This window comes from Blennius ocellaris (assembly GCF_963422515.1).
Source record: "Blennius ocellaris genome assembly, chromosome: 23".
NCBI classification, from domain to species: domain Eukaryota; kingdom Metazoa; phylum Chordata; class Actinopteri; order Blenniiformes; family Blenniidae; genus Blennius; species Blennius ocellaris.
Window position 1 is genome coordinate 18807641 of NC_137672.1, and position 22652 is coordinate 18830292.

At 41.5% G+C, this 22652-nt stretch overlaps 1 protein-coding gene across 1 annotated transcript in view; it reads left to right on the forward strand.

Annotated features, from left to right (window-relative positions):
* Positions 1 to 7040: 7040 nt before the first annotated feature.
* dysf (dysferlin, limb girdle muscular dystrophy 2B (autosomal recessive)) overlaps positions 7041 to 22652 on the forward strand; it is an 80285-nt gene continuing 64673 nt past the window's right edge. The window contains 4 exon segments of the mRNA XM_080519169.1: positions 7041 to 7320; positions 19512 to 19567; positions 20175 to 20266; positions 21478 to 21583. Coding sequence (XP_080375295.1) covers positions 7233 to 7320; positions 19512 to 19567; positions 20175 to 20266; positions 21478 to 21583 — 342 coding nt within the window. The 5' untranslated portion in view covers positions 7041 to 7232.

Below are 22652 nucleotides of genomic sequence, written 5' to 3' on the forward strand. Positions count from 1 at the left end.
TGGCTCAGTCGGCCACAGCTAGCGCATCGGGGATCTGCATTAGCGCTCGTCGAGAAACGACCTCCCGGCGAGGGTGTGGCGCGGGGAGAAGGAACAACAGTCTAATAGTGAGCTACAAAGTTGAACGACGAGAGTTGTTGAGGGACGACAGTCTTCTGCTTCTCAGGGAGATGATCTCCAACGTCTGGATCGTCGTCATGGTATCGTGCTTCCTGTCAAGACAGACGGTCATTTCAGTATTTCTTTATAGTCTTCGGTGGAACGAATGAACAGAAGCAGATAAAACAACAAAAGAGAAGGACAGTGAAACAGCAACCAAGTCATATTTCTACGTGAGACGCAGGAGACTTTATGCAAATGAGGCGGAGGAACACATTGTGAAACTTTCACGACGCGCCACAACCGGTGGGAGTGAAACTAAAAAAAAAGATTCAGCAACTCTGCAGGTCGTTTCTGAAACGACCCGAATCTCTGCTTCAACTGTTTCCAGTGTTTCAGCAGTAGAACGAGAACGGGTTCGTCCCTCGGAACTGCTTATCTGTTGACTTTCACTGGAAGTGTGGTGAAACTCTATGTGTGTGTGTGTGTGTGTGTGTGTGTGTGTGGTTTCACCAGAAGAAGCGATAGAGGGAGACTCGTTCCCGTCGTTCTTATCTCAAGGACACAGTCACTCCTCAACAACAGTCTGCTGCAGGTGTTTCACATAAACGGACCCTTTCCTTCGAGCTATGCTACATGCTACATGCTACATGCTAAAGGGGCTCGGTGAGAGAAATCCTGTCTTGTCTTCTCATGTCCTTCAGTGCAGGAAGCAGGAGGATCGTTTTCAAAACAACTCCTTTGCTTCCTGTGTATTGTTTTATTTTTTTACCCCATTTCAGGCATGTGACATTTAATACATTTTGTGCAATCGCATACATCCATAAATATATACACGATCTGATGTTAATGAATAAATAAATATCTTGTGGTAAATATAGTTTATATAAAAATATATATATAATCTATATTTAGTTCGACCCACACATACATATCTCAATATATCTGATTAACTCGCCTGAAAATGGGTAGAAACAAGCAAACTTATCAAATCCTACCCCTTCTCCAATATTTAATAATTATCTTTCTTTATTAAAAATACTATTATAGATAAATACAACAACAAGAATTTGCAGTGGCTGCAGATAACATTCTTGCTGTTGTAAATAACAAACTCCCAACTAGTTTTCTCTATTTTGTAGTATTGCTTTTTGTATTTTCTAGTATTTTCTCTTATTATTAATTAGAATCATCATCTAAAAAGACTAGTTGGGGAAAACAATCACTCCCATATTTAGGGTTTATTAGCAGAGTGTCGGTTTCCGTATGTAAACAAAAGCATAATGCGTTTTTCATGAATCTGCAGCACAACATGTGGCCTGGATCTCTTCTCCCCCGCAGGGTCTCGGCCTCACGATCACCCCCACAAGTCTTTGCATGTTGCTTCCGGTTTCACAACGACTTGCTTTCATGAATTAAACTACACTCAAATCCCCCCAAACTGAAGAAAAAACACAAAAACAAAGCCAGCTCGAAGTTTGAAAAACAAAACCAAGCGAGCCTGCCGTGCAGCTTCCTGCGCTCATCAATCGCGGTCTCTGCGGTGTACTACTTCCGCCAACTCATTTCAAAATAAAAGCTCCAATCATTTTGCCAAGAATGCTTGGGAATTTTTTTTATAAAAGCGCTAAAACCTATTTATCAAGGTTGAAAATTGAGTTTTTTCTTTGTTTTAATTGAATGAAAGTTTATTTCAGACATGTGGGCACACATTTGATTATTCAAAACAATAACAAAATTAAATAAAAACACAATAGCGACAAAGCAAAGCCAAAAATAAGTAATTAAATAAATAATGCCCAACTAATTATGAATATAAATAACTAAGTCAAACTTTATTTATATTTATATTTTTGACCATATGATTTTCAAAGTTGTTTTAGTGAGTTAATCATACTTGAAATAAGAAAGTGTTTGTTTATATTCACATTTTCAAATGGATTTTATTTTGAAATGCAACATCACACTGTAAAAATATAAGTTTGACTTTATCATTTTGAAAACAATAGTCTAATTTCATCGACGCACGATTTTAATGATCTTTTAACAGGTCTTTTTTTTTGCATAAATAAATCAGTCCTCAAGGATTCATTTCGCTGTGATTGGAGCTTTTATTTTGAAATCGATCGGCGGAACTTGCACACGTTTCACAGCGACTTCCACTGAAGCGAAACTTAATTCTAAGTCGCAAAAAAAACTAAACAAAACACGGAGACACGCAGCGCCGACTCACACACTCACAAACACACACACACACACACACACACACACACACACACACACACACACACACACACACCGGGAGCTCCACGTACCGTCGGTAGTTCGGAGGCGATGCTGCCGCCGGGTCGAGTCGCTCCGGGCTGGCGGCTGCTCGCTGCTTCGGCTCTCATCGGACTTTCCCCCGAACACTGACGGAGCTCAGGGCGCGTGTTTCCTGCGCATGCGCCGGACCACACCCGCTGACGCGCTCAGCGCCACTACTACTACTACTACTAATAATAGTAAAAATAATAACAACAACGATAATAATGATCATTTTATTTGGATATTTGGATGTAAACATGTGAAATACAATTAAATAAGATATAATTAATTATTATAATTAATATTAAATCTATAATTAATTATTCACTCCGGCTGCTGGCGACATTAGTGACGTATGAAAGTATAAAGCAGACAAGCCGAGTGCAGGAAGTACTTCCTATTGAGTGTTTGTCACTGACGGTGTGTTGTTATGAGTTGTGTGACACGTTGTCGCCATCTGCTGGACACAGTTGGTTGTCGCACAGCGCCGCCTACCTTAAATAAGAAGTACACATCATAGTCCCAGTACGAGAGTTACAGGTTTGAAAGGATGATATAAAAATACTGTACTGTTTTTTTATATGGTGGCCTCGAAGTGCACGACACAGCAAAAGCACTAATCGCTACAAAATAAAATAAATAAATACAAAAAATACAAAAATTCAGAAAACGTTACAAAGTTAAAAAAAATTGAAAATTCAGTGAACACTGCAAAATAAAATATAGAAAAAACTACTAAATTCTGAAAATATTAAAAAGTTAAGAAAAAATTGAAAATTCAATGAACACGACAAAATAAAATAAATAAATACAAAAAATACCAAAATTCAGACAACAATACAAAGTTTAAAAAAAATAGAAAATTCAGTCAACACTACAAAATAAAATGAATAAATACAAAGAATGCAAAAATTCAGACATTACAAAGTTTAAAAAAATAGAAAATTCAGTCAACACTACAAAATAAAATAAATAAATACAAAAAATGCAGAAATTCAGACAACATTACAAAGTTTAAAAAAATAGAAAATTCAGGGAACACTACAAAATAAAATAAATTAGAAAACAAAACTACAAAAGTAATAAATAAATCAAAGAACAAAATAAAATGAGTAAAAAACTACAAAATTCTGAAAATATTGCAAAAATAAACAAAACACTCCAAAAGTCATTGAACACAACAGGATAGATAGATAGATAGATAGATAGATAGATAGATAGATAGATAGATAGATAGATAGATAGATAGATAGATATGTAAACCAGTGAAAAAATACATGCCCATAATAAATAGTTAGATAAATAAAGAGTTATAAGCGTTTAAAAAAAGGATTAAAAGACACATTTTTGGTTTGTTAAAGATGTTTGAAATGTGTAAAAGTTTATTAGAACGAATTTCATTTAATTTATTTTGTAAAAAGCAACACACGGGTCGTCTGTGTGGAGAGGCGTCTGTGGTTCTGCCTGCTCGCTGCTGATTGGTTAATAAGGACGCTGAGGTGAGCAGTGGAGTGTGTGTGTGTGTGTGTGTGTGTGGGTGTGTGTGAGTGTGTTTGTGTTTCACCAGCCTGGAAGGGAGACAGCAGAGGAGGAAGAGGAGGAAGAGGAAGAGGAGATGACGCCGGAGTTCTGCATGGAAGTGCACGAGCAGCTCCTGCTCAGAGAACGCTGACTCAGCAACCTGCCGGCTCGCTGCATCCGTTCTCCACCAGATGGCGCTCTGGGCCTCTCCTGCCACCGGTATCGCACCTTCTCCTCTCCAGCAAGGCATTGCTCTCTTTTTCTCACTCGTTTGGAGGAACAACTTAATGTTTTTTCAATTTCAAGAAACACGAACCCCCAAAAATTTAAATACAGCAACATTTAAAAAAAAAAAAAACACAAATTTGAAAAATCACGACAAAGTTAAAAAAACATAATCAAAAATACAACATTCATAAAACATTACAACATTTTTTTTAAAAATCTGCAAATCACCAGAATTTCAAGAAACAGTAGAACATTTTTAAAAATGCTACCAAATAAAAAATATTCATACAGCAAAATAAAAAAAAACACCACAAATTTCAGAAAACACAACAAATTAAATGCAAAATGCTTTGATAGTAGAATTTCAAGAAACTACAAAAGCCAAAAATTTTACCAAAATTATGAAAATAAAACAGCAGAAATTTCAGAAACACTACCAAATTAAAAAAATCTACAAATCATTAGAATTTTGAGAAACACTACAAAATTAAAAATTAAAAATCACTAGAATTGAGAGAAACGCCACTAAATTCAAAAATACAACAAAGTGAAACTCCAGAAATTTCAGAAAACACTAGAAAATGTTAAAAAAAAATCTGCAAATCACTAGAATTTCAAGAAACACGAGAAAATTTGAAAATGCTATTATATATTAAAAAAAACACCAAAAATTTCAGAAAACACAAAATGTAAATAATTTTTTTTTTTTAGGAAAATCACTAGAATTTCCAGAAATGCTACAAAATTCCAAAATACAACAAATTAAAATACCAGAAATTTCACTACAAATTTTATTTAAAAAATCTGCAAATCACTAGACTTTCAAGAAACACTACAAAATTAAAAAATGCTACTGTATAAAAAAAGAACAGAAATTTCAGAAAACACAAAATTTAAATAAAACTTTTTGGGAAAATCACTAGAATTTCAAGAAACGCCACAAAGACACTCCCTCCACAGTTACGAGACATGATGTTCCAGATGTTCCGTCCAGACAGAACCACCAGCAAACGTCTGCGGATTCCTGGCCACCCTGGAGACGTCCCCATCAGGTCGGCCACTAGTCGGCGCTGTTGCTCGTTTCTGTATTGAAAGAAAAGAACAATACGTAGTATAATACGTATAACATAAACGACAACGTTCGTACGGACAGATGTGGAATTGGACACCAGATGACCCCAAAACCTATTATTGGTTCACGTCAATTAAAAGAATCTCCACGTGTTTGTTTCCTGACACGGTTACCGTGGTAACCGTGGTGTTGATCCATGCCTCGCCAACTTCAAAGCCGACCCCGGACTGGTTGGAACCTTCCAGAAGAACTGATGGAAAGACAGAAGCTGTGGTGAGGAGGGTATTTTCTTCTGCTGAAACAGGAACTAAAACGTTCAGTTTCAGGGGACCAAACTGATTTTCACAGTTTTACACACACACACACACACACACGCACACACACACACACACACACACACACACACACACACACACACAGTGGGCTTTAGTGTCGGGTCAACCATGCTTGCAAACGATCGACAATCCAAACTTTACCATCTTAAACCAACACGAGAGGCGAAACAAGAATGTGGCTGCCGGTGCTCTTCTGCTGACCCCCCCCCCCCCCCCCCCCCGTTTCCATGGAGACGAGCTCTTTGAAAAAGTTCCAACTTAAAAGTAGTTTTCAAAAAGTTGGGTTTTCCCTGTTTCTATGGAGATGGTATTGAGGCATTTTTTTTTTTTCAAAAAGTTGCATTTCCCCCCTTGCTTCCATGGAGAATGAGTCATGAAAATAATTTTTTTGAAAAGTTGTTTTCAAAAACTTGTGTTTTTCCCCCATTTTCCACAGAGATTTTCGAAGAATTTGTGTTTATAGAGTCACATATTTCCATGAAGGCAAAGTCAAAAGATTTTTTGAAAAGTTCCACCTCAGAAGTATTAACCAACCAAAATTTTTTTGAAATTTTGACGGTGTTGAAGCATTTTTAAAAAGTTACGTTCACCCCCGGTCACACAGAGATGGATTCAGAGCATTTTTTTTTTAAAGTTCCACCTTGGGAGCCATTTTCAAAAAGTAGCGTTTTCCCAATTTCCATGAGACAAAATCAGAACATTTTCAAAAAGTTGCATTTTCCCCCCCCCATTTCCATGGAAAGGGTGACGGAGCATTTTGTTTTCCCCCCATTTTTTTTAAAAGGTTCCACCTTTAGAAGTCATTTTCAAAAGTTCTCGCTCCCCATTTCCACTACCGAAAATGGCGTTGGAGCATTTTCAGAAAGTTGTCTTCACCCTCGTTTCCAGAGACGGAGTCGGAGTGTTTTCCGAAAAGTACGACGCCAGTTTTAAAAAGATGACCCCCCCCCCCTCCCCCCATCACCACCACCACACCCACATTCATACTTGTTCTTGGCTACTTTTGGGGACCTTAACATTGTCATGTCACCGTGGGGACACAGAACTGGAGGTCAGGTCAAAGGTCAGGCTGTTGTTCAGTTCATGCTGAATGTTACGGTTCAGTAAATCTGATAAATCTGATAAATGTGATAAATGTGATAAATGTGCGTGAAGTGAAAGAGCAAGTCGATTCTCGTCAGGAGGAACAGAAACGAACGGAACTGGGCGACGCGTTACGTCAACGGAAAGGTCCCACAAGGATAGAAATGCAAGTATGTGTGTTAGTGGCCCTTTAAGCCTGCTGTGATTGAAGGGACTGTGTGTATGTGTGTGTCTGTGTGTGTGTGTGTGTGTGTGTGTGTGTGTGTGTGTGTGTGTGTGTGTGTGTGTGTGCGTGCATGAGTCAGCCGGTGCACTGTGCCTATGCTGTGAGAGAGAGAGAGAGCGAGGGATGTGGTGGAGGGGTGGAGGGGTGGGTGGGGTGTTTGACCGAGACAGCTGAGCGCTGCAGCTCCGCCAGTCGCTGTCTCAGTCCTTATTCACTTAGTCTCTCTCTCTCTCTCTCTCTCTCTCTCTCTCTCTCTCTCTCTCTCTCTCTCTCTCTCTTTCTCTCTCTCTCTCTCTCTCTCTCTCTCTCTTGGATGCCCGGGCCGCAGTAGGACCACACTCAGCTGCGCGGCGGCGGAGCCATGCTGCGGGTCTTCATCTTGTGCGCGGAGCGGCTGCAAACGCCGGACGACGACGTCAGCGACTCCTACTGCACCGTCACCCACGAAGGTATGGCTTGGTATGGTAACTCGCCCCTTGTGCACGTGCGGAACGCCGCCGCCGCCGCCGCCGCCGTCGTCATCCGAGAACAGCTGAGGGGTTATTCTGGGAAAGCCTCGGGCGGCGAGGGACGCTGTGAGAAGTAGGACCTGAAGTAAAGAACGGTTTCTGTCTATGAGATGTAATATTGGTAAACAAAGTCCCGGGAGGACGTGGACCCGGAGCCACGGCGCTCCGGAGGCCGCCATGTTTGTTGTCGTTCATCAGCGTTGTCAAAAAGTTCCAGCCTTTTCTTCATGGAACCTGAATGATCAACAGCAGGGGGCAGCGTTCCTCCCTCCCGCTAGGCTAGGGTTTAGGGTTAGCGTTAGGGTTAGGTTTAGGGTTTAAGGGTTAGGGTTTAGTGTTAGTGTTAGGGTTTAAGGGTTAGGGTTAGGGTTTAAGGGTTAGGGTTTAAGGGTTAGGGTTTAAGGGTTCGGGTTAGGGTTAGGGTTTAGCGTTAGGGTTTAAGGGTTAGGGTTAGGGTTTAGCGTTAGGGTTTAAGGGTTAGGGTTTAGCGTTAGGGTTTAGCGTTAGGGTTTAAGGGTTAGGGTTAGGGTTAGGGTTTAGCGTTAGGGTTTAGGGTTAGGGTTTAAGGGTTAGGTTAGGGTTTAAGGGTTAGGTTAGGGTTTAAGGGTTTGGGTTAGGGTTTAGCGTTAGGGTTAGGGTTTAAGGGTTAGGTTAGGGTTTAAGGGTTAGGGTTTAAGGGTTAGGGTTTAAGGGTTAGGGTTTTAGGGTTAGACTAGGGTTTAAGGGTTAGGATTAGCGTTTAAGGGTTAGGGTTTATGGGTTTAGGTTTAGGTTTAAGGGTTAGGGTTTAAGGGTTAGGGTTTAAGGGTTAGGATTAGCGTTTAAGGGTTAGGGTTTACGGGTTTAGGTTTAGGTTTAAGGGTTAGGGTTCAAGGGTTAGGGTTTAAGGGTTGAAGGGTTGAAGGTTTAGCGGTAGGGCATAACGTTTGCCAAGATCTCGTCACAACAGATTCGGCTCATTTCTGCCGTCGTCAAAGTCTCGTTGCCATCTTTGTTTGATTTTTCTGAACAACACGTGTGCTACACTGCACGCCGCTGCCCCCTACAGGCCATCGGTGGTATTACTCCAAGGGAATTATGACGGAAGGCAACATTCGTTTATAATGTCAGACTTGGCCTCGAGCATAAATGGACCTTAAGTCCTCACTCCATCCAGAAGAGTGTAGTTTAGATCCTTTATTTCAATTGTTCCGGAAATAACTCTGACCACAGGCGACGGCGTTAACGTGGATTTATGAAGTAATTATCTTGATTTATGCAACGCTGGGATTTCACCTTCAAACTCTTTCACCAAATATTCACAAAATCAACACGTTTCTGCAGTTTAATCTCTACCGTGTAGCTGTTTCAGTGCTAACGGGACAGTTTAGTCCTTCAAAATAAAAGTGAAAGCAGGCGTTTGCCACGCCGCCTGCAGGTTCGCAGTCTCCTGGCAGAGAAAGGTCGTCTTATAGTCGAGTCATGAACAACCAGACGTCTGAATAACGGGAGTTTTAAATGTGTCACGACCTCGTGACGCTTTGGTGCACAAAAGTTTCCCTGTGCCGTCGTACGGCCTGCAGGGAAGACTGGGCCCAATGTATGGAAGTACGTCCCTACCGTCAGAGGAGGAGTTTAGATTCTGGACATTTATTTTACCCTCAAAATCTCTTTGATTTTTAGACGACGTCAAATTTCAAGCACAGAATAAAAAATTTTTTGCTTCAGATTTTTTTCCAACGTCTAAAATAAGTTCAGTGTGAAAACATTCAGCTGTAAAAAAGAAATTAACTGCAAAACAAATAGAGCTGCAAAAAAATTCAGCTGCAAAAAAATAGAGCTGCAAGAAATGGACTTGCAAAAAACATTGAGCTGTAAAAAAAAAAAAAGGGTGTAAAAATTAAAATGCAAAGAATTGAGCTGCAAAAAAAATTCAACTGCAAAAAAATTCAGCTGTAAAATAAATTCAACTGCAAAACAAATAGAGCTGCAAAAAAATAAACCTGCAAAAAAAAAATTCAGCTGGAAAAAATAGACTTGCAAAAAACATTGAGCTGTAAAAAAATAAAAAAAAGGTGTAAAAATTTAAATGCAAAAAATTGAGCTGCAAAAAAAAATTCAACTGCAAAAAATTCAGCTGTAAAAAAAATTCAACTGCAAAACAAATTGAGCTACAAAATAATTCAGCTGGCAAAAAACATTGAGCTGTAAAAAAAAAAAAGAGGTGTAAAAATTAAAATGCAAAGAATTGAGCTGCAAAAAAATTCAGCAAAACAAATTCTGTGCTTAAAATTTGACAGATGTTGAAATTCAAAGTTTGATTTCAAATGAAAAACAAATTCTCAGTCATAAATTCAAAGTCTGACGACACAGATTTATTTCCATACGAGGAAAACAACAAACACAAACAATCAACAAATCTGATCTCAGGTTTGATTGAATGACGAGGCGGCGGCCGGTCGGCTACAGGAAGTGATGCGGCGTCTTTGAGGGGCCGAGGCAGGAGCAGGAAGTGAATATCAGATATCAGGGGGGGCGGGGGAGGGGGGGAGGGGGGGCATTCAGCTGTTGGCTGGTTGTTTCCATGGCTCTGCTGGAGACACTGGGAGAAATCAGGATGTGTCACTGCTCCACTCAGAAAATAAACCTGCCTTTCAATAGTCTGGATTTCCAGCTCACTCATTCCGTTACTTATTATTTCCCCTTGTGCCGCCTCCCGGTTCCTCTTTTTTATTTGTGTGTTCTTTTTTTTAATATGAATTTATTGGGCAAATAAGGGAAAATTCAAACAGTGCAAGGAAACGTCAAACACACCTGAAACTACAACAAATACAAATGTTTTTTAAACGAGGAAAGTCTATTAATAATAATAATAATAAAATACAAAAGGGACCTGGGAAGTAGAGTTCTTTAAATATATCAACAGTTTGTTTGCTTTTTTGTGTGTGTGTTTATGTTGCATAGTTTTTAAGTGTGTTCTTTTAATTTAATATAGAAATTAACCACATTTGGGTTAATTTCACATAACACTTTTGTTCATCTGCACGTGTTAATGTGACATTTTCCAATTAGATTTTGTTTTAAAATCATAATATGCACTTTTACAATCAGTTTGAACGTGAGTTTGAGTTTTTTTTACATATATTTTTCTCAATTTCGGTCCACAGGGTCGTTAAATAACAACAGTAGAAAACAAACTGAGCTCCGACTCGCCTTTCAAGCTCAAATAGAATAAAATAACTTCCTGGGTGACGCTAAAGTATTTCCACCAGCTTAATGAAATATTTACAGTACAAATGGACATTATTTTCAGAACGTTTCCATGGAAACGGAACCAGAATGCAAAAATGATGCACTTTAACTTGAAAGGTTGTGTAAATAGGACTTGATGAAGGTTAATTCAACGTATATAATAAAATCTCTGTATTTATCAAACCTGAAAGATCAGGACTCGAGTTCGACATGTTTTTTTTGTGTGTTTTTTATTTTCTTTTTAAATTTTCCTCCACGTTGACAAATTGGTGTGTGAAGAACAACGTTTTTATTTCACAATAAACACATGAAATGGGGAATTTTAATACAATAATTTGAGGTATTTTCATGTGATACCTGGTTCAAATGTATGGATGAAAATGATGTAATTTCCACGTGTGGCCACTAGTGGGTGCTGTTTTTTGTTGTTTGTTTTGTAACTGAACCACACACACACACGCAGCAGAGAACAATACAATATAAAACAATACCAATAATAATAATAATCTAATAATAATAATCTTTATCTTTATTTATTTATAATCTTTATTTATAAAGCACATTTAAAAAAACAAAAGGTAACCAAAGTGCTGTACATCAAAAACATCAAATAAAATAAATCAAAAGTTAATTCAAAAGCACAGAAGCGACAAGGCATAAAACATAGAAAACATGTAAAACAAACAAACAAACAAACTTACTACAAGTTATATGATATCAAACAAGATGAAAATATTGTTTATACGTAAACATTCTAGTATACAGGATTGTTATTACAGTGACTGTCAAAATAAAATATATTTCTTTTAACTGTCTTAATGAGATTATTTGAAATCTCAAAACTTTAGAACGAATAAAAGAACTTTACTCATAAATCAGGATCTCCTGAGTTTGATTCATTTTGAATTAAGATTCAATGCGTGATTTAATCAGCCGAAACCCAACGAAAGATCCCGATTCCTGCTTAAATTGTAAACAAATCTGTTGTTAATGTGGGACCTAACAGACTTATTGTGTTAAAACCAATGACCTAAAGTCGATCACAGTTATTTTTGGACGTTATTTTTTTGTGTTTATGGCTTAAAATCTGTCCGTTGAAAACAGACAAACCCAGGCTGGATGGCGGGATTAAAAGAGAAAGGGGGGGGGAGTAGACGTGTGTCGGTAGATATCGTGTGTTCAGACATGCCGTCTGAGACGAGAGAGGGAAAAAAAAGAGCACAGGAAATGTTGAGATTTCCTCTGGATACGAGGTGTGTGTTCCCGACACACTCGCTCAGTCGCTCTGCTTTTCCCAGCCGGAGCGTCGGAGGGAGAGAAGCCGGCTTCTTTTTAGGAATCGTCTTCGAGAAACCGGCTTCTTTTTAGGAATCGTCTTCGAGAAACCGGCTTCTCTTCGGAATCGTCTGATACGAGTTCTGATTTTTTTTTTTTTTTCCATTGACGATTGGATGAATTCAAACTATCTTGGACCTTTTTGATTTTTGATTTTTTTTTCCTCCTCTTCGGACACTTTCTGCCTCGCGGCTTCTCATTGGTTGGATTTCTGATTTGAAAAAGCTCCCGTGGTCATGTGATCGCCCCCCCCCGGGGACACTCCTTCTAGTCTCCTGTCTGGCCGGGGTTGGATTTGGATTCCTCTCGTTCCGCGTGAGATTGAATTTTTGGTTTTTGTTTGAGGCCTCGCAGGTTTTTTCGCGACGCCGCCGGGCTCCTGGCCGCGTTCCCGCCATGTTGCGTTGCGTTCTTCAGCGAGCCAACAACTTGAGACACTCGGACCCTCTGGCCAGCGTCACCTTCAGAGGTAAGGCGGCGTCCGGAGGGCCGGCGGCTATCGGACTCGCACAAGAAAAAACGACAAATTTCAGGCAGAAGTCTGAAAGCACTTCCTCTCATTGGCCACCGGGGGGCGGCATCGACACTGTGGAAGCGGCGCTACTTGATTGTGATGGAATCTTACCTAAGAGTTACTTCCTGTTGAAGCTTTGTCGTTCACAGGGATATCGTTACGGGTTTCGTTTTGCTTTTTTTAAATATATCTCAGCAAAGAATTCATTTAGAGATATTACTGGTATGAAACAATTTTGCAATTATAAACAAACATAAAAAAAAGAACATAAAATCAAGAGAAATAAGTGTCCATACATATTTCTATCCACAATCAAAGGAAATGTATATATATATATATAGTTAGTTATGTTCTGGAGTCCCTTCATCAATGGGTTTTTGCAGTTCTGTAAAATAATTTAGAAATGAGGGATATCGTTACGGGTTTTGTCTTTTTTTTTTATTTATTTTTTTTTATTTTAATATATGTCAGCAAAGGACTAATTTACAGATATTACTGGTATGAAACAATTTTGCAATTAAACAAAGAAAAAAGAACATAAAATCAAGAGAACAAAGTCACATCAAAGCAATGTTTATATATATATATATATATATATATATATATATATATATATATATATATATATATATGCCAAGTTAGTTATGTTCTGGATTCCCTTCATCAAGGGGTTTTTGCAGTTCTGTAAAATAATTTAGAAATGGGTTCCAGTCTCTAAAAATAGTTGCGTTATCTTTTTTAAAGTAAATCTTATTTTTTTCCAACTTCATAAAGTTTCGGGGTTTTATTGAACAAAAATGTCCTTTGGTTGCTAATCAATGCAGATTGTTCACTCGTGGCCAAAGATGCTTTCTGAGTGTCGAAGGGGGAAACAAGTCGACCAGATTGAACGAGCTTCCCGATCGGAGCAGACGCTTGTTGGTCTTCGGTAGCGCTTTTGCGCTAGCGTAGCGGTTAGCGCTGGTCGCCACTGTCCCGGGACTCTCTGCTCGGGAGTTTGCATGTTTTCGTATTTTCTCTGCGGTCGCACCAAACACCAGAAGTGTGATGCTAGTTGGCTGTAGCTAAAGAGGGTACAGACGGAGGGGTGGACTGTCGTTTGATTGGCCGTCGGGATCAGGATCGGGGTCGGAGTTCGGTCTTGCGAACTCTGCCTCAGAGAGCAAAGCTTTTGTTTTTGTTTTTTAAACCAAATGGCGGAAAGGAGAGCGAATGGCACAAGGCGAAGGCGTTGGAATTACCTGGCTGCCGGTTTTTCCATGTGTTTGTTTTTGTTCTCTCCACGAGTCCAACTCTGCCTCCTTAATGAGGTGAACTCCGCTCGCCGCTTCCTGCCTTTGTCCCAACGCCGCTTCCTGGTGCCGTCGCACACGGCCTCCTGTCAGCCGCTCATACCCAAACCTCCCCTTCAAGCCGCAGTCCAATGCTAAACGCTAACGGTGCTCTAGGCGGTCATAGCTCTGGAAAGTAGGTTTCTGCTCGGCGTCTTTGGTTTCGTGGGTCTGAATAATTTTTCTGCCGTGGCGAAAGAGACGTCTGAAGAAGGAACCGTTAAACACACTGAAACTGACCGAACCCTTTAGCAATGATCTTCTGCCATCTGGTAAGATGGACTATGTGGAGTTTAAGTCTGGTTTAGAGAGAATCCAGGTCTAGTTTGAGGAGTCTGGGTCTAGTTTGAGGAGACTGGGTCTAGTTTAGAGATAATCCAGGTCTAGTTTGAGGAGACTGGGTCTAGTTTAGAGATAATCCAGGTCTAGTTTGAGGAGACTGGGTCTAGTTTGAGGGGTCTGGGTCTAGTTTAGAGATGGTTTGAATCTTGTTTCAGTTGCTTCGGTCTACCTGGACAAGCCTTGGTCTAGTTTAGAGATAATCCAGGTCTAGTTTGAGGAGACTGGGTCTAGTTTGAGGGGTTTGGGTCTAGTTTAGAGACTGTTTGAATCTTGTTTGAGTTGCTTCGGTCTAACTGGACAAGCCTTGGTCTAGTTTAGAGAGAATCCAGGTCTAGTTTGAGGGGTCTGGGTCTAGTTTAGAGATAATCCAGGTCTAGTTTGAGGAGACTGGGTCTAGTTTGAGGGGTCTGGGTCTAGTTTAGAGATAGTTTGAATCTTGTTTGAGTTGCTTCGGTCTACCTGGACAAGCCTTGGTCTAGTTTAGAGAGAATCTCTGTCTCGTTTAGAAAATCTGTGTCTAGTTTAGAGAAAATCTGTGTCTAGTTTGAAGAGTCTGTGTCTAGTTTCAGGAGTCTTATGACCCCTGCATACTCTGCCACGCCCCCTCACAACAGGCCACGCCCCATCACAACAGGCCACGCCCCCTCACAGCAGGCCACACATCTGTAAAGCAGCGCTTTAACTTCTCAGCTGCACGACTTATTTGTCGTCTCAAATGTTTTCATAAATCCATTTTCCTGAACTGTTTCACGAATAAAAGAGAAGTTTTGTGTCCGGGCCGCCATGTTGGTCTGGTTTTAAGTTTGAGTGATGCGTTCAGGAACACCATGTAACGCCATAACATGCTACATGCTAACTGGCAAAAAATGACGTTGTTTTGTTTGGCAAGACTCTGGAAAACCGAACTTTCTTTTAGTTTTGGACTGTCGAGGGACCTTCGGTGTCGTTTTCTAGTTTGAGATTCTGAGTGGAGTTTAGAGAGAATCTTGTTTTAAGAAGTCAAGTTAGGGCCTCGTTTTGTTTTGTTTTCCTGGAGAAGATATCAGAGGCCTCCCTCTCGGGTTGTGACGACTTCAGGAACAACTTGAGGAATTCAGAGTGGAGACACAGAGAGAGGAGGCAAGTCCCCCCCCCCCCCCCCCCCCCCCCCCCCCATGAAGACATACCATGTCCTTTTATAGAGAAGCAGGGTAATCTGGAAAATAAAGAAGCTCAGGAAGGAGAGAAGTTATCCAACTATTTATGAACCACTTGTTTAAATAGTGAATCCAAAGGTGTTTTGTTTTTCTATTTATTTTCATTTAATTTCAATAATTTGTAATAGTCTGTTGTGAATTATTTATATTAATGATAAAATAAAAATGTTCAGTGTCTTGTAATTTTACAATCAATATATCGGAATTGACTTTATACCAGAAGAATAAATAAAAAAATAAAAAAATAAGCAAGATGTGGTCAATAACAGCCGCAAAGATTTATAGGAGGTTTTCAATGAACCGTAATAAAAAAAAGGGAGTAAAACGACGTAAACAAAGCAGAAACGATCGGATCTGAAAACTTCCGGCCAAAGTGGCGATTTGGAAAAACTGTTTTCATTTAATTTCAGTCATTTGTAATAGTCTGTGGTGAATTATTTATATTAATGATAAAAAACAAACATAAAGATGATTTTCCAGTGTCTTGTAATTTTAGAATCAATATATCGGAATTGAGTTTATACGTGCCAGAAGAATAAATCCCCCAAAAAAATAAATAAATAACATCCCTGATAAGCAAGATGTGGTCAATAACAGCCGCAAAGATTTATAGGAGGTTTTCAAATGAACCGTAATAAAAAAAAAGGGAGTAAAACGACGTAAACAAAGCAGAAATCGCCGAAAACGATCGGATCTAAAAACTCCGGCCAAAGTGGCGATTTGGAAAAACTCCGTCGTTTGGTTTTCCTGCAGTTTCTCGTCACGGTACGTCGTCGTCGTCGGCGTCGTGCGTCGTTTTCCAGGATTTCTGATCGGCCATCATGGCTTTACTCTCCTCGTTGCACTGCCCCCTACAGGTGTGGCAGCGTCATTGCCATTAAGTCATCAGACGAGACGAATTAAATACTGAAGGAAAGCATAACTTTTCATTACATTTTTGCACTCAACACTTTCTCAGTGTGCGTTTATCTGCACAAACACACATTTGTGTGTTTGTGTGATTAAATATGAGCGTGTGTGTCCGAGCCGACGGCAGGATTTCCTTCCCAAGTGTTGTTATTGGAAAATAACAAACCAGAAATAAAAGCCGTCCGCCCGCCTCCTCCAGTGCGGCGCTAACTATAGTCCTGACGTACGCCAGCATAAACAAACACGTCGGTCTTGTATGATCCTGTGACGGTTATAGATTTTCTTCCTCACATTGATGAGGAGGAGGAAAAGCTTGGACGCACCACCCCTCCAATTGTTGAGCCAAATTCTCCAAGTCTTATTCTTTCTTTTATTTTTCTTTCTTAATTTCACGTTTTTTTTAATCACATTGATGATAATATGTTTTTAACACGGTCGGGCTGGTTGTTCACGAGGTTAGCGGGTTTTTACGTTGTGTTTTTTGGCCTAAATGATGATGTCATCACCGGGTCGTCTTCTCTGTTTTTGATGTATTTCCGAGTCACAGTGCCTCCTACAGGCCTGGCGTAGGTACTACGTCGTTATTGATTGGTTTTACGGCGTCGGGTGGTGGTGGTGGTTTTTGCGACGGTGCTGCGAGAACGGGGAATGGTTTTTTTTTAGCAAAAAGATGGTTTTGGGGATCGGTTGTGTCGATGGTGATTCTTCTTGAAAGACCTTCGTCGGTGTCGTTCCTCCAGATAAGATAAGATAAGATAATTACTTTATTCATCCCCGAAGGGAAATTGTCTTGTTGCAGCAATCTGGTCCATACGAATATTATAAAATACAATAGAATAGTAATAAAAGTAAGAAATTAAAATATAAAAATATCTGGGTAAAGACATAAAGTGAAGCACAGAACGGAACATGGGCACTTAGAAATAAGCAGGAGATCAAAGCAACATAAATAAATAGATAGTAAGAAAAATAGATAGGATGAAAAAGAGCCTTCTTCTTCGTGGGCGGAGCCTATGTGTGACATCACGAGTTGTGCAGATCTCGATCTGTTGTGTTTATATCGGCTTGTTTCCCTCTTAAATATCCAAGTTTTAACAGTGTTTTGAAGTTATAGTCGGCGTTTTATGAGCCTTGATGAAAGATTGAGCCTGGAAGAGACCAGAGAGGAGAAAAGGAGCACGGGCGGCGGGAGCGGCTAGCTCGCGCGGCTAGCGGCTCCTCTGATCCTCCATAATGTAAACACAACTTGGGCGTGTGCACAACTCGTGATGTCACTCTGTTATTGTCAGAAGCTCCGCCCAGCAGAGGAAATAGTGCCGTTTATCGGCTATTTTCTCACAGATTGTCGTGTTTTAACATTTTACACTTCGGCCAGTTAGCAGGAAAACGTTCTAGAAGAGACACCAGAGAGTTTTGGAGGTGGAACCTTCATTTCACTGGGACTTTAAATGGAATTATTAGCTAAAAGCTTGGAAAGTGGAAAGTTTTCTGGAGTAGTAATCCAGAATGTTCATAAAATATGAAGTAGTTAATCAAACACACACACACACTCACACACACACACACACACACACACACACACACACACACACACACACGCTTTGACAGTGGGGGTCTAAACTTAGGTTTCCCATACGAATGCCTCACAGTCGGTTCTATTCTCAGTGCTCAGACAGAAAATGTGCCAAGCTGAACCGACCAGGAAGTGAACCGAGTGCCACTTCCCATCTGTGACATATATCACGCTGAGAGGCCAGCACACACACACACACACACACACACACACACACACACACACACACACACACACACACACACACACACACACACACACACACACACACACACACACACACACACACACACACACAAAAGTAATGTGACCTCTCGACCTTTCTGTGGAAGGGTGGAGATGTTTTTTAAGAACAGAGGAACAAGTAACAGGTATTTCTGTGTGAGTCTGCGCTTACTTCAGTGTGTGTGTGTGTGTGTGTGTGTGTGTGAGTGATGACTGTGTAGAAAACAGGAAAGCGTGTCTCGGGATGTACACGAGAGGAGAAAACGTGTCTGCAGGTTGTGTGAGTGCGACTGCAGTCATTCAGTTCACGGTCAGTTTTGGCGCCGGCGGTTCGACTCTTTGTCTTTCATGGTTTCATCTCATGATTCAGAATCTCGACGATCTTCAGAGGCGATCAAACCGTTTCACACCAGTGTGAAATGATAAATGAATGTACCTGCACATATTCAGCTTTGTTGTTCAAACCCGCTGCCTGATCGTAAGAAGGGGAACGACTGACGCTGAACGACTGATGCTGAGCGACTGACACTGAGCGACTGATGCTGAGCGACTCACGCTGAACGACTGACGCTGAGGGACTGACGCTGAGCGACTGAGGCTTAACGACTGAGGATTAACGACTGACGCTGAGCGACTGAGGCTTAACGACTGACGCTGAGGGACTGACGCTGAGCGACTGATGCTGAGCGACTGATGCTGAGCGACTGATGCTGAGCGACTGACGCTGAGCGACTGACGCTGAACGACTGACGCTGAGCGACTGACGCTGAACGACTGACGCTGAACGACTGACGCTGAACGACTGACGCTGAACGACTGACGCTGAGCGACTGACGCTGAGCGACTGACGCTGAGCGACTGACGCTGAGCGACTGAGGCTTAACGACTGACGCCGAGCGACTGAGGCTTAACGACTGACGCCGAGCGACTGACGCCGAGCGACTGAGGCTTAACGACTGACGGCGAGCGACTGAGGCTTAACGACTGACGGCGAGCGACTGAGGCTTAACGACTGACGCCGAGCGACTGACGCCGAGCGACTGACGCCGAACGACTGACGCCGAGCGACTGACGCTGAACGATTCGTTCACGACGATCCGAACCACAAATACATTCCCGGTGTGTTTCTGGTTGCATACTGCGACTACTGCTACTGTTCGTTCTGCACGTGCTCAGTAGAGACAATCAGAACAATGTTTCATGACTCCCAGTCGATATTCTCCTGGTGCTTTTATTTTGACAGTCACCTCGATGATGCTCCAATTTTGACGTCCGTCCGCTAGAATGTGAATCATTTCCAGAAACACAAAAACGCACAGACGACGCATTTCCAGTTGAGATGTGGTGAAAACGAGGCCTAAAGCTGCGTTGGGACCGTGAGAACTTTCCTCAGGCGTCACAGGAAGTTGAGATATATGTTAAATCCATTCGTCATGTGGGGGCGCTAACGAGCAGTATCCTGTTTAATCCCTCAGGCACCAAGAAGAAGACCAAGGTCATCAAAAACAACGCCAACCCTGTTTGGAACGAGGTAACGCCTCCGCAAGACACCCTTCTTCTTCTCCTCCGCCTTTATCTTCTTCTTCTTCGTCTTCTTACGATGCTCATGATTGAAATGTACAAATATCACCTTTGTTTTCTGTCCTAAAGGCCCATTTTTTTATGCATCTTTAAAAAAATTAAGTATTATTTACCTCAAGCTTGTGTATAAGAACGTCAAAAAAGTATTTTGCATCAACTATGGAATGAAGTACAACTGCTGGATCTGTACTCTTTTAGAATATGGTGTCAAGAATGTTTGCAAGATTAGCGTCCGCCTTAATGTTCTCAAATTGTAACAATATCAACATTTTCCTCACACATTCCATATATTGTGCAGTTTTTTTTTTTAAGATTACTGTCACTCTTTACAACTACTGTTGGTACCGATCAAACCTCTCTTCTATCAGGCTTGTATTCAAAAACTGTTTCTCAATGTCTTCAAAACCCAAAACGAAAATACCGTTTTCTCACAAGTTGCTGAATTTCTCAAAGCAAACGTGAAGCGTTTAGCGCACCCTTGATGTTCGGTCACAGATCTTGAGCCCTCTCCAGAAAGGTTCCTGTTTCGACAACTTTCCCCCGTTTCTCTCCTTCAGGGTTTCGAGTGGGACTTGAAGGGGATTCCCTTGGACTCCGGAGCCGAGATCCACTGCGTCGTCAAGGATCATGAGAAAATGGGCAGGAACAGGTACCGTGGGTTGTGGGTCCGCCGTGCCCAACGCAGTTCTGCCGTTCCCGCGGCGTTCCGGGGGGAACAGGAAGTGAGGTCAGGGGGGCGTCGGACCCTCCAGAGGGTTATTTCTGGAGCGACGTTGGGTTTTTATTCCAGACGTGCCAAGGCATCGGTTCATCCTCTCATTGTGACGTCGGCCCATTCTCATTTCCACCCATTGACTCGGCGACGTGCCGACTGATGGATTGATCCGCTGCTCGTACGCGACCAGAGTGTGACCTTCTGGTTTTACCGGGGAAAATCTGCATGAATCCATCGAGTAGCTCTCGTTTGTTCACGCTGAACTTTCTTTTGTGTTCAGAGGTCTTCTATTGGCTCGTCCCTTCATTTGGTTTGGGGGCGCTGTTCGGTCGGAACCACCTAAAGTTACAGAAAAGAAATCCAGACTGACCCCCTCCGGAGAAGTGAACAGTGTGATCCAAATCATAAAGAAAGCATATATGGAAAGTAACACAAGAATAATTTCAGCAATTTATCAGGGGCTAAACTCGCGTGATAAGAACTCAACCACTTACATCAAAGGAAAGTGGGAGAAGGAGTTTAACATGGAAATCACAGACGACGATTGGCTTAATATGTGGAAGATACACCAAACATCCACTAGTTCGCGGATCTGGAAGGAGTTCTCCCGGAAAAATCTGGCGCGTTTCTTTATCACACCTTTATTGAAAAGTAAACAGCGAAATAGACAACAGAAATGTTGGAGGGATTGTGGAGAAGTTGACATGGACCACTCACACGTCTTTTGGAAATGTCATAAAATAAGTGTATTTTGAGAGACGGCGTGTGGAGTGCTACGACAAATGATGGGTTATGAGATTCCAATGTGCTGCAATGTACTGTATCTGTGCCATTTGTCTGATGAGAGTCTCGCGGGAAACGATTTATACCTGGTTAACATACTTTTAGTGGCTTCTAAAAAAGCTATTACCAAGAACTGGGGAAAGATAGAACCACCAACAAAGGACCGATGGCTGACAATTGTGGAAGGAATCTACACTATGGAAAAACTAAGTGACAAACTGCGACTCCAAGAAGCACAAATGGACAAAAAATGGAACAAAGGGATTGAATACAAAAAAATGGAACGGCAGAACGACTGATTAATGATGTAAATGCATTGTTGTGACCCAAGCATGTGTGTGTGTGTGTGTGTGTGTGTCCAGGTTTCTGGGGGAAAGTCGTCTGGCTCTCAGAGACGTCATCAACTCTCCCAGCCTGTCCGCCACCTTCACCGTCTCCCTGCTGGACACCAAGAGGAACAACACCGGGGTGAGCGCAGTTTTTAAAAACAAATGGCAAAAATAGGGAAGGTCTTATTGACGTTTCAAGTGAAAATTCATTGTTTTTTGCTCTGAAAAAAACGGTGTCCCATTTATACGGCTACGGCAGAAACGATGAAAACCATGTAGTTGGCGTGACCGGCCACTAGTTGGCGCTGTCTTTTGCTCTTATGAATATTTATGTTGAGGATTTAGTAAAAAAGTGAGCAACTTGTGCGTTTGACTATTAAATCGAACAAATCTATTGAAATTGTCAGTATTTGGGGGTTCTTCTGCGCCGACACAGATCAAAGGAAGTTCTATCTGCCCCCTCTGAACCTGGTCTTCGTAGACAGAAATAGCCGACTGGCCAACGGTCCGACACCTTGGCGGGACACGCCCACGGCCACAGCGCTGCGCCGTTTCCCCTCCTGGCTTCCTGAACCCAAAACAAAAGTCTTCCCGTTGGTGTTGAGAGTGGAAATGATTGATTGTCTCACACGTTCATACGCACGTATGAGGGTGTGTACCTCCTGTCTCACCATTTGTACCGAGTTAAGAGTTAAGAGTACCGATAAATGATCAAAAAAATTGTTTTCCCAAAATAGAGCCTTAGTTAACAGGGGATTCAAGTGTCACAAAGTAACATAAATCAAAGTGACACAAATCAAAGTGACACAAATCAAAGTGATGATTGATTGATGATCAAATCATGGTTTTTTTTTTGTTCTTTTTGGGGTTGATTGTTGGGATTCATGCTTCACTACAAACACTCCATGAGTGACATCATCCAAGCTTCTGGACGACTCGATGTGATCCGCCGGCCGAGAGGCCAGAGAGGCAGACTTGGGATCGTAAGCTTTGATCTCCACAACGGACAGACTCTGGGTCGTGGAGCAAGACCTTTGACCCCCCCTCCCAGTAGTTCCCTGGGAAATATGGCCGCCCACTGACTGGTCAATGCGGAAAAAAGAAGATTAATAAAGTGTGGTTAGTTTGTTAGGAAACGACAAATAGAAGTGACAACTAGCGCTGCTCCGAAACAAAATAATCGTTTCCCAGATTCCCAAGGAGGCAAA